General features: G+C 41.5%; 2 protein-coding genes across 2 annotated transcripts in view; both read left to right on the forward strand.

Annotated features, from left to right (window-relative positions):
* Nucleotides 1-2,207, forward strand: part of LOC124001345 (type II inositol 3,4-bisphosphate 4-phosphatase-like) — a 282,847-nt gene extending 280,640 nt beyond the window's left edge. Inside the window, exon 22 of the mRNA XM_046308067.1 lies at nt 890-2,207. Within this exon, the coding sequence (XP_046164023.1) occupies nt 890-1,022 (133 nt within the window). The 3' untranslated portion in view covers nt 1,023-2,207. The remainder of the gene's footprint in view (nt 1-889) is intronic.
* Nucleotides 2,208-2,347: 140 nt separating this feature from the next.
* Nucleotides 2,348-3,381, forward strand: LOC124001347 (B-cell lymphoma/leukemia 10-like). Its single transcript, XM_046308076.1, has one exon. The coding sequence runs from the start codon at nt 2,560-2,562 to the stop codon at nt 3,166-3,168; it is 609 nt and encodes a 202-aa protein (XP_046164032.1). The 5' UTR covers nt 2,348-2,559; the 3' UTR covers nt 3,169-3,381.
* Nucleotides 3,382-13,017: the final 9,636 nt, after the last annotated feature.

Genomic DNA, 13,017 nt, shown 5'->3' on the forward strand with positions numbered 1-13,017 from the left:
ATTTTATCTTGGCCTGCGAATCGCTTTCTCCAGCTGGCTACACTGAGCTCTAACACCAAACATCATAGTTTCTAAAATCAAGTACTGCAAGACAGTGTTTCAAACGAATATATATATAGATAGATAGTATGGGCTGATATAGGCAAATAATGTTAGATAGTCGTATAATGGACCACATGAGAATTTCTGGTAACATATCCTCTATCTGCGGCAAAAGGGGGCACATTTTGATCTTGCCTAGGCTGCAGAATTGCTGGGACTTTGGTTGTTTGTCCCTCCCTAGACGTAGTTTGACAAACCCAGTTTTAAATAATAATTTGCACGGGCATCATGTTGCACCAAGAGCTCCATGGCCATTGAGAGGCCATAAGGAGAGTAAGCTTGTCCATGGTGGTCTGCGAACCCACGACCTTCCAGCTCGCAATCAAAATCCCAATGTTGCCATGTAACACTCTGGAGGTGAAAAAACGGTTTGTCAATCTGTATATCTAAGGCTCTGGTCTGTCCTAGGAGTGGGGGGAAAGGTTCTCAGCTATACTATGTTTCATTATTATTTTGGATAGAGGGAGGATCACTTTTTTCAAGCGTTCAGGGGAGGGTGAAAATATATTTGGACTAAATTAGGGTCATCCATTTTAATTTCAGAGAGGTCTGATTTTCTCGATGTATCCCTTATTATGAATAACATTCCCTTCCCTTAGCTGTCCTACGGGTGATACTTAACTGTTGTCTGTCTGTCATCTGCTTCCCATCTGTCCGTCCGTTACTCAGTTGTTGGTTGTTGTTTTCCATACTCAAAACACAGACCCCCTTTTTGAGAAGATTATTCATCATTTCATTTCATTCTTCTTCCCTCCTTTTTGTCATCATGGCCACACCACCAAACCAGGGAGGGATGTCGGATTGAGAATGTGCAAAAGAATATTAAATGCCGGAAGTATGCCTTCAACATGCTGCAGCTGATGGCATTCCCCAAGATCTACCGGCCGCCGGAGGGGACCTATGGGAAGGTTGACTCCTGAACCCAACCTATATGTAGGAACGAAGACGGCTACGTCCTGATTCTCCACCCTCCACAGGGAGTGTGCATGTGCACACTTTGGGAGAAGTGTAGGGAAACAGGATACAGCCGGTGTAAAAAACAAACCATATGATTCCCGACGTAATCTAATCCAAGCAGTAAATATAGTCTATAGCCATGCGCTGCAGGTCCAGATGTAAAAAATAAATGAAAGGTTGTAGGTGTTAATGATATTGGCCATGTTATGTAATGTTGCTGGGACACACTGTTTTGTCTGAGTTAAGTTTGTCCGTATTTCTTGTTCAGGCGTTCCTTTGTCATTTTCTTCTTCGCTGAGTCATCGTTTGTAATATCTGCGAAGCGTGTTGCTTGCCAATTGAGCATACTTTCTCATGCTCTGTTCATGAAATGCCTTTAAGGTTAGTCACATTGGCACATGTAAACACAGTAACTAATTTGCGTCAGACATGGCTTGAAGGAAGCCTTGAAAAGGTTCTATAAGTTCGAGAAAAAGCTGAACAGACTTTCAGGTTGAGCTTGTTGTTCATGTTCCCTCAGGTCTCTTTTGTAGAAGGCTGTCTGTCCCTTAAGGAGCCTGAGAGAGCTTACTGTAAATAGGATTTCATTCCATGAATATGTTCTCCTCTCATTCTCAATCATGGTTGCTTTTAAGACCACCTCAAAAAAATGTTGTACAATAATAAACTCAATCGTAATGTGTCTCACAAAATTTGTTGAATTACTGCCATATCTATCACATGAATTACTACCATATCTATCACATGAATTACTACCATATCTATCAAATGAATTACTACCATATCTATCACATGAATTACTACCATATCTATCACATGAATTACTGCCATATCTATCACATGCTGCCACATGAATTACTGCCATATCTATCACATGCTGTATATAACTTTACTTTTGTTTAAAAAATATTGTTTTCCTTTATTTTCCCTCCACAATCAGTCAATTGAAAACCAAACCACAACCCCTTTGTATCATAAAATGTATTTTTATATCCTTTTTTATTCTGTTTTTATGCTTTATTCAAGGTCACTGTCTTAGATTCAAAAACATCCAAGGCTCTTCCTGTATGTTTGTGCTTTGCAATGCGTTGCATTCCTGTTTATTTAATTTAAATACATCTGATTAAATTGCTTGGGATGGATGTTAATATCTGTGTTCATCGTTTCATAATGTCTATCTTATTAGGGCAATGGATGTTGATCTCTCTGAGGCAGGAATGTCCAAATAAGAACACGCATGTGCACACACACATTCTCGCCTCATTGTTTCCTAGTAGGGAACTGATCTGAGGTAGTTCCCTTTTTCACAATATTGGCTTCCAATCAGTTCAATGACTCTCCAGGGTTAGGAAGGGGTTTGTTACATTATCTCAGTCAGATGCTAATATTACAAACCCTTATCTGAATTTCCAACACTACTACACTGGGCTACTGTGGGCATTCCAGAGCCTGAGCAGCAGCTTCAGTAAACTATAGAGCTCACGGGCAATTGGCTGGAAAATGGACTCCTGGTGTATCACTGACGAAGACATGGCGGAGGTCAAGAAGGAAGCGTTGGAGCGTCTGCGTCCGTACCTCTGTGAGAAGCTAGTGGCAGACCGCCACCTGGACTACCTCCGGTCCAGGAGGGTCCTTACGCGGGACGACGCCGAGGACATCTGCTGCAGGGTGGGGAACAGCAAGAAGACCGGTAGGATGCTGGACTACTTAGCCGAGAACCCCAGGGGCCTCGACTACCTCGTGGAGTCCATATGCCGAGTGAGGACAAAGGACTTTGTCATCGGGAAGATCACCAGCGAAGTCGAGGTGGTGAAGATGGAGAGGAGAGAGGCGGCCATCTTGTCAGCAGCAGGTAGTTCTTCGCCGGTCTGTATATGCAAAGAGAGAACTCCCTTTGTGTTGTTGCAGAGTGGCAGTAGTGAAGCACAGTCCATCCAAACCTCTCTGTCCAACTCCGAAGACAAGTGGGGTCAAAATGAAGCATCCTTTTCCTGGAGTGCCCTTCCTGAAGGAGTTAGTGTCTCTTCTCTACACAGTCTGCCAAAACCAGGAGAGCAGGGTGCCCCTTCAGTGCCCCTTGAGGACTCCGAGCCCGGGACCTTAGTCTGAGAGCAGTGACCAGTTTCACACCATCCGTTCCTTTTCAACCCTCCCCCTCTGTGATGGAGTAATAGAGAATGCCTGGATGGTTGGATTATATGGGGACAGTAAAGGGTTAGGTTTTATTGTGTCATAACTGTACATGTCATCGAATGTTTTATTTTCCAGATCATAAAAGCGTACAGTGAAGCCAATTCTAGCAATAAAATGTTTTACTGAAAACGTTCTTTTATTGAAATGCAAAAACAATCCTGTAGTTCTCCATCATGAAAAAAACAGAACTATTACAAAATGAATGCGTGCCAGAAAGTTGTACTGGAGAGCTTTAGTTTCATATCGTCATCTGCCACAGTATCAGGAAATGGCGCACGGCACAGCTTCCTGCTTCTTTGAGGCACAGTCCCACTTCATGTCCCTATTTGAACTTCTGCCAGGCACCCATATTCTAGGAAATTATCAAATCAACATGTTTATGTTTTCTGGGATTTTATTGTGATTCAGGATGTGCAATTTTGACATACTGACAAGAACTCAAGGGAAACTAGTTAGTGACAATTAGTGACAGTGACAGTTAGTGTGCATATGACATGGACGATGAAACAAAAACATGTAAAGCTCCAAATAGGCATTTCAATCAAATGTATTAATAAATATGACAAAAGTACAGATGTAAAAGTTATATTTGATTATATACAAAAATATAAACAGCTAGTTACAATTACACTTGAACTGAGAGGTAATATACATTTGGACATGAGCACTAGCTGTCACAATTTCTTCACATACTATCATGACCAAAGGTAGAATAACACACACATGACATTGTTTGCTACGTTATTTATGAAAAACAATTTAAACACATATTTACAATATATTCAACTGACAGTTTCCCCTATTCTCTCCAAAAGGCGCTCCAGGTTGTAGAGGAATATTGTGGAGTTGGCAACTCTCTGTGCCTCACACGGTGAGCATCTAGAACTGTTCTGTAAATGCAGAAAAAAAAGAGAAGCAATAAATTTAGATAAAAACAATATTCATTGGAAAGCAGAGTGACATTGTCATTCAAAATAGTGTTGCTGCTAATCAAATGAATGCCAATCAAAAATGTGTTGTTGAACAATTGGAAGTATGGAGCGTCAGGACTTTTCACAACACATATTTGGGATAAACTTCAGAACTTTATTTAAAGGTTGACTTACATATTGGCGTTCATGTTCTTCCAAATTCTTTTTCCGATGGTAGATGGATGTTTTTATTTGGTCATGGTAGTTATCTCTGACCGACATGTCCTCGAACAGGACAACCTCCAACTCCAATAAATAACAGTGCATGAACTTAAAGATGCAGTTGTCCTGGGGAAGAACAGAACCACAGGCTGTGTTACAGTATATACACAGACTATAAAACATTGATCTGGAAATCTATAAAAGTATGCTAAAGAGGTGTGTTCTAATCATGACATTACAAACAGGGGCGGACTGGGACCAGAAATCGGCCCTGGCATTTCTAACACACTGGACCCTTTTTTTCCATGACGCCCCACACCGCATTTTCAAAGGACCAAAAAAATAAAAAAAGGTATGTTTATTGCCTATTGCTACAAGAACTTACATTGTAGATGTCATCGTTGGTAGGAGCATACAAACAGGCATCTGATTTCTGACAAGAAAGAAAACCATTTGTATGAATTATTTTTTTCTTATCCGTCAATGTCACACACATGTTACTAGTCCTTTGAAAATTCCCCCTTTACCCTAATTTCACTCCAAACGCGCCATACCAGGACCACAGGATATTCATTAGCTGTAGTCTTACTTCTATGGTACTTTTCAAGTTTTTCAACTCCGACTGAAGCTCTTTAACGTCATGTATTGTCATCCCGTGTGTTTCAGCAGCACCAGCAATGGGCAAATGTGTGGTGGCACTCAGGCAGCTTTAATAGAAGAGGTACGGATGAATACAGGGATGATACACAACGTAACACACAACACAATGAACTAATATGTCCTTAGAGATTACCACAATCATAACAAAATAAACTAAGGTATTTATAAGTCATATGGTAAACAAAATGTGTTGAAATTGCCGAATCAGGAGTCTGAAATAAAAGGCATGTATGTATTCATATTTTTATTAGGGGTGCACAAATCAGCCCCTCAAGTTCCACTTGCTGGTTCTTGTTTCTCCCTGGTCTCTAATTGATTAATGCACAGTACCAGTCAAAAGTTTGGACACACCTACTCATTCAAGGATTTCTTTGTTTTTACTATTTTCTACATTGTAGAATAATAGTGACGACATCAAACTATGAAATAACACACATGGAATCATGTAGTAACCAAAAAAGTGTTAAACAAATCAAAATATGTTACATTTGAGATTCTTCAAAGTAGCCACCCTTTGCCTTGATGACAGCTTTGCACACTCTTGGCATTCTATCAACCAGCTTCATGAGGTAGTCACCTGGAATGCATTTCAATTAACAGGTGTTCCTTGTTAAAAGTTAATTTGTGGAATTTCTTTCCTTCTTAATTAATGCGTTTGAGCCAATCAGTTGTGTTGTGACAAGGTAGGGGTGGTATACAGAAGATCCAAGTCCAAGTCCATATTATGGCAAAAACTGCTCAAATAAGAAAAATGATGGACTGTCGTTTCTCTTAAGACATGAAGGTCAGTCAATCTGGAAAATGTCAAGAACTTTGAAAGTTTCTTCAAGTGAAGTCCCTAAAACCATCAAGCGCCAACATGAAACTGACTCTCACGAGGACCGCCACAGGAAAGGAAGACCCAGAGTTACCTCTGCTGCAAAAGATAAGTTCATTAGAGTTAACTGCACCTCAATTTGCAGTGAAATGCTTCACAGAGTTCAAGTAACAGACACATCTCAACATCAACTGTTCGGAGGAGACTGCGTGATTCAGGCCTTTATGGTCAATGACACCCTACAGTGGAACAGTGGGTTAACTGCCTTATTCAGGGGCAGAACGACATCTTTACCTTGTCAGCTCAGGGATTCGATCCAACAACCTTTCGGTTACTGGCCCAACGCTCTAACCACTAGACTACCTACCGCCCCAAATCTAAAGGACACCAATGGAACCAAAATTTCAGATTTTTGGTTCCAAACGCTGTGTCTTTGTGAGACGCAAAGTAGGTGAACGGATGATCTCCGAATGTGTGGTTCCCGCTGAGAATAATGGAGGAGGTAGTGTGATGGCGCTTTGCTGGTGACACTGTCTGTTATTTATTTAGAATTCAAGGCACACTTAGCCAGCATGGCTACCACAGCATTATGCAGCAATCATTTGTTTTTCAACAGGACAATGACCCAAAACACACCTCCAGGCTGTGTCAGGACTATTTGAACAATAAGGAGTGATGAGTGCTGCATCAGATGACCTGGCCTCCACAATCACCTGACCTCAACCCAATTGAGATGGTTTGGGATGAGTTGAACCGCAGAGTGAAAGGATGCTCAGGATATGTGGGAACTCCTTCAAGACTGTTGAAAAAGCATTCCAGGTGAAGCTGGTTGAGAGAATTCGGCTTGTCACCAAAAGCACTCACAAACCTTTGCAGATGCACAATCAAGAGCATCCTGTCGGGCTGTATCACCGCCTGGTACGGCAACTGCTCCGCCCACAACCGTAAGGCTCTCCAAAGGGTAGTGAGGTCTGCACAACGCATCACCGGGACACCTACACCACCCGATGTCACAGGAAGGCCATAAAGGACAACAACCACCCGAGCCACTGCCTGTTCACCCCGCTATCATCCAGAAGGCGAGGTCAGTACAGGTGCAAGCAGGGACCAAGAGACTGAAAAACATCCTCTGACTGTTAAACAGCCACCACTAACATTGAGTGGCTGCTGCCAACATACTGACTCAAATCCAGCCACTTTAATAAATGGAAAAATTGATGTAAAAAAGTATCACTAGCCACTTTAAACAATGCCACTTAATATATTGTCTACATACCCTACATTACTCATCTCATATGTATATACTGTACTTGATACCATCTACTGCATCTTGCCTATGCCGTTCTGTACCATCACTCATTCATATATATTAATGTACATATTCTTCATTCCCTTTACACTTGTGTGTATAAGGTAGTTTTGGAATTGTTAGCTAGATTACTTGTTGGTTATCACTGCATTGTCGGAACTAGAAGCACAAGCATTTCGCTACACTCACATTAACATCTGTTAACCATGTGTATGTGACAAATAACATTTGATTTGAATACCAATAGTCTGCAAAGCTAGGCAAACGGTGGCTACTTTGATGAATCTAAAATACATATTGATTTGTTTAACACTTTTTGGGTTAGTACATTATTCCAAATGTGTTATTTCATAGTTTGTCTTCAGTATTATTCTACAATGTAGAAAATAGTTAAAATTATGAAAAACAATTGAATGAGTAGGTGTGTCCAAACTTTTGCCTGCTACTGTATGTCATTGGATGACTGGAGAGTCCATGCACTTGCTTCCCCAGGTGTCAGTAAGTGTCTGACTGAAGGAATACCAAACTGTGGCCCTTGAGGACAGGAGTGGTGCACCCCGGCATGTATGTTTGAAGCATTCAAATTACCAAATATATATTCTAATGGCTTGGAACCAAGTGTCAACCCCACTCTGGGCACCATAACAATACAGAGATTTCCCAGTGTGCAATAGTGATGTAATGAAGACATAACAACATTATTAGATTTACCCTCAAAGCAGTAAAATGAATGATGTCATCGCCCTGCTGTTTTAATAAATTAATCATAATCTTAGCATTGCACTTGACTCGTGAAAGTGTATAGATAAACCTCACGGCTTGGTGTCATACAATAACAGCTACACTCCTGCCCATGCAAGGTTAAAGCTACATTTCAAGCGCTCTGTAAAAACACGTACATCAGAAATTTAATCAAACTGCAGCAAGCAAGGCTGCTGTGTGTGTTTCATACGGTGCTATACCTCAATATTATGAAGCAATTCCAGAGCTCAATGTTCAGACACTGGTGTTGATAGTAATGGAAGAGACAGATCCATCGCACACTTTTCTAGAAACAATCACAAAAAAAGAAGACACATGGGAATGCCTTGTTGATCAAAATCCTCAGAAAGGCGTTTTTCTAGCGCTGGTCAACGCCCAGAGCTAGATGTTTTCCCAAGCGGGATCACAGCCAAAACTATGTGAAAGTGAAAGTATTTTAACTATTGACAGCTTCTGGGAGAAAGTAACTTTTTTTTATACATTTATTGGAAAATAACAGAAGAACATACAGTTCTGGCATTTATCACTAAATATTGTTAATAACCCCGTTTTTAGCTGATAGATCTGACCGTTAACAGAGTGAGCTTTCTTCTTGAATTTCTGAAATCGGTAACAATGTTTACTCCTTAGGGATAGCTTCTAAAGCCACAATGGTTATTGTAACTTTAAGAGTCAGATACTCTCCAGATCAAGGCAAAATAGCCCACTAGTTGTCTGATCTACAGACGTGTTACTTCAGCACCAATTGGTTTAAATGTCATTTACAGTTAATTGACCCATAAGTCAATTGTGTCAAGTGTCCCGTGTGAGGAGGACAAGCTATTGAAAAAAAACGGGTTTTCGATCTCTTTTTAACGTCAATGTCAGTAGGCTGGATGAGTCATCACAAGTCAACAATCTATTTCCAAACTCCTGTGATTGACAAAGGCATATGTCGGTTATAAACAGTGGCAGTGTGCCACGCGTGGACTTTGTTTCATAAAGAAGCACTTCGATCCGATAATTTCACCGTGTGGCTGAATAACATGACAGAAGGCAATGTAAATAGAAGCCGTGGTTTAGGCTAAATACATCTAATCACCAGGCATATGCATTAGGCATTCAATAAAACAAGTTTAGAAGTCAGACTGTCGCAGGAACTCCCTAGAACCTTTACTTTTTAGTGATAAACTTGTAGCCTGTCAAATATCCAATATTGTACCCGAACATAACCTATACAATGTAGGCTAATGGTAGACAATTGAATATTTGTAAATTGCATACCTTTGTCCTGCGCTCCAATAAACGAATGCAAAAAAGGAGCACTGTCAAAAAACCTGTCATCCGCGTTGTTCGCTGCCCCCCGAGCAGTTAGGGCAAAAGCCAAGATCACATTTTAACATTATCCGAGAGTTATCCGTTTCATGTGTCGTAAATTCCAACCATGCGTTATTATGACAAGTATACCGATTAAAGACACGTTTGGCTCATGTATTGCACGAGGACATAAACGCTGTGCCCTCGCCCTGAACACATGATGTGCGCAATGGCGCGCTCACCGGCGCTGGGTTTGCTGTAGCCTAAATGTTGCACCCACCCTCACACAATCGTCATACTCGCATGGAAGCTGGTGTTTGATGTCAATCCCCAACGTCTATGAATGACTATTTAATTCAAATTACCTCTATTACTGTAAATGTTTCATTGTAATCCAATTATACTTTGCAGTGAAAGAACGTCGAAAGAAAGGCTATATGAAATTCCAGGAGATTACACAAATAATGTCTCCATTAATATAGTGGTTTAGTCCACCAGAACCTATTCTAAAACCCGGCTCAAGGAGAGTAAACATTTAGTACCCACTCATATACCACACCCGTGTTTGATGATGCCTATAATGGGTGATGGATGGCTGCACAATGCGAATAACATATTTCCCAAGTATTCCCACGCATAAGAGAGAGAAACATTTAATCGTATACAAACGTAACAAGTTTTTAAATTATGTTTAGTCAAACAATATCTGTTTGGGCATCATGCAGTCAATTTGCCTTCTACAAATTATTTGTATTATGTTCCGGCCCACCGACCATCCGCTCAAGAACAAAATCGTTCCGCGGCTTAATCTAGTTGATGATCACTAGAGTAGGGTTTGACCATTGACTGGAGGTAGATGGGAGTGGTTGATCGCCTGTCATGAATTTTAGACTTACTTATCATTTAATATGTATGACTGCCCATAACCAAGTAGCCTACATCTGATACTACATTACACTGACAAATCACTACTCAAACTATCATTGTAGTGCCACTAGAGTAGACTATTGTATACAAAAACGAATCTACAGTTAACATAGGCCTACAGAAAGAGCATAACGTTTATTGAGGTTTTAGATCCTATTAACTCAGCAGTGATAGGGCAGCTACAGCTTCCACACAGTTTACAGATTCCAGACCTGCCAACCTTGAATGAGCCTAATGTTTTAGTGTACCACTTCATCGCAGTGGCGGCACCCTGGCCCCACACTGCTCAAATCATAGGCAAATGCACCTTTTTAAGCATAATAATGCTGTTGGCAGAAGACTGGCTCAATATGAATGGTAGGCTATAAACTGTTGGTAATTGTCTGCTCTTCAGCAGCGAACATACTGTATGTTTAAATGTAAAATCTGGGGTGTAATTAGTCCAGTTGCAAAATGTTCTGTTTTGCAACTAAATCGTGAGTTTCTATTGGAAAACTCCAGGTAAGTCCGTTTAATAAACATTTTGCAACAGATCGGCGGAATGAATACACTCCAGGGTTCTTCCTAGTATTGTCTGACAAGGTGGAGATTCTGTAGGTCTAAAGTTGGGTAGGGTAGGTCTGGATTGGGTCAGTCAATTTCCCTCATGAAGTTTTGCTTAAAAAAAGAAGAAGCCATTTCCTGAAACCTAGTCTTAAAGCGCAACTATACCACTTTTCAAAATCATATTCATTAAGGCTAGGGCCTATATATCTAGCATCAAAACGGTGTCTACGTACAGTATGTGAAAATGCAGCGTTTCTATGATCTGTGGTTAAAAAGATAAGTTCCTAAAAACAATTCTCTGTGACATCAAAGTGTGGGATTAAAAGTTTTTTTTTAAATAAATACCTTATTTACATAAGTATTCAGACCCTTTGCAATGAGACTCAAAATTGAGCTCAGGTGCAACCTGTTTCCATTGATCATCCTTGAGATTTTCTTCAACTTGATTGGCGTCCACCTGTGGTAAATTCAATTGATTGGAAATTATTTGGAAAGGTACACAGCTGTCTATATAAATCAAATTGTATTTGTCACATGCGCTGAATACAACAGGTGTAGACCTTACAGTGAATGCTTACTTACAAGCCCTTGGAGGCCGAGCAGTTGCCATACCAGGCAGTGATGCAACCCGTCGGGATGCTCTTGATGGTGCCGCTGTCAAACATTTTGAGGTTCTGAGGACCCATGACAAATCTTTTCAGTCTCCTGAGGGGAATAGGTTTTGTTGTGCCCGCTTCACAACTGTCTTGGTATGCTTGGACGATGTTAGTTTGTTGGTGATGTGGACGCCAAGGAACTTGAAGCTCTCAACCTGCTCCACTACAGCCCCGTCGATGATAATGGGGGCGTGCTCGGTCCTCCTTTTCCTGTAGTCCACAATCAACTCCTTTGTCTTGATGACGTTGAGGGAGAAGTTGTTGTCCTTGCAGCACACAGTCAGGTCTCTGACCCCCTCCCTATCGGCTGTCTCATCGTTGTCGGTGATCAGGTCTACCACTGTTGTGTTATCGGCACACTTAATGATGGTGTTGGAGTCGTGCAGTCATGATTAAACAGGGAGTACAGGAGGGGACTGAGCACTCACAGCTGAGGACCCCCTGTATTGAGGATCAGCGTGGTGGATGTGTTGTTACCTACCCTTACCACCTGGGGGCAGCCCGTCAGGAAGTCCAGGATCCAGTTGCAGAGGGAGGTGTTTAGTCCCCGGGTCCTTAGGTTAGTGATGAGCTTTGAGGGCACTATGGTGTTGAACGCTGAGCTGTAGTCAATGAATAGCATTCTTACATAGGTGTTCCTTTTGTCCATGTGTGAAAGGGCAGTGTGGAGTGCAATAGAGATTGCATCATCTGTGGATCTATAAGGTCCCACAGTTGACAGTGCATGTTATTAGAGCAAAAATCAAGCCATGAGGTCGAGAGAATTGTTTGTAGACCACCGAGACAGAATTGTGTTGAGGTACAGATCTGGGGAAGGGTACCAAGGGTGGCCTCCATCATTCTTAAATGGAAGAAGTTTGGAACCACGAAGGGTTAATGGGCAGTGAGTGTCGGCATATTTATGCATAATCTCACATTGACTGCTGATCAGAGAAATGACGATGCTGCTATTCTAGATGCTTTGGAGGACTATTTCAAGACCACAGAAAAATGTCATATATGAGAGATCCCTCTGTAGCTGCTGCAAACAGATTAACAGTTTTATCACTCGATTGCTGGAGAGAGCCGCAACATGCCAGTACTGCGGTCTGAGGGACTAGATGAGAGAGTGGCTGTCATGGATCCCCCCGGGACTGCTGCTCATTCCATTCACCAGCTCCGGAGGTCTACCTCACCACTGAACTGGACTCATTACCACCAACCCCGGACTGTCTTGTCTCATTACACACACCTGGTTCCCATTCCTCCTGATTAGTATGTAATATATGTGCCCTCTGTTCCCCATTGTCCTTGTCGGTTATTGTTACCATGTCCGTTGGTCCTGTGAGCACCTGTGCTGTTGTTTCGGCTTCCATGCTACGCGTTGTTGTGTACTTGTTTTACGGGTCTCCTCCCGTATATTATTTAGAGGTTTACACCTCGCTCTTTTGTTTGGGTGGAGAGAATAAAACCCCCTCTTACGTATTCCTGCGCCTGTCTCCAATCATTAGACAACGTGACAGCAGCTCGTGTTAGACATTGCGAGTGAAGGAACAAGACACCGATTTCTACAATAACGGGATCTTTTGTCTACCAAAGGCTATAGGAAATATGAAGTGTAGCTGAGGTTACTGAGAAACATGAGGACGATAGATGGAATACAAGTGGATACAGTGAATG

The sequence above is a fragment of the Oncorhynchus gorbuscha genome, linkage group LG17 (assembly GCF_021184085.1).
Source record: "Oncorhynchus gorbuscha isolate QuinsamMale2020 ecotype Even-year linkage group LG17, OgorEven_v1.0, whole genome shotgun sequence".
In the NCBI taxonomy this organism is placed as follows: domain Eukaryota; kingdom Metazoa; phylum Chordata; class Actinopteri; order Salmoniformes; family Salmonidae; genus Oncorhynchus; species Oncorhynchus gorbuscha.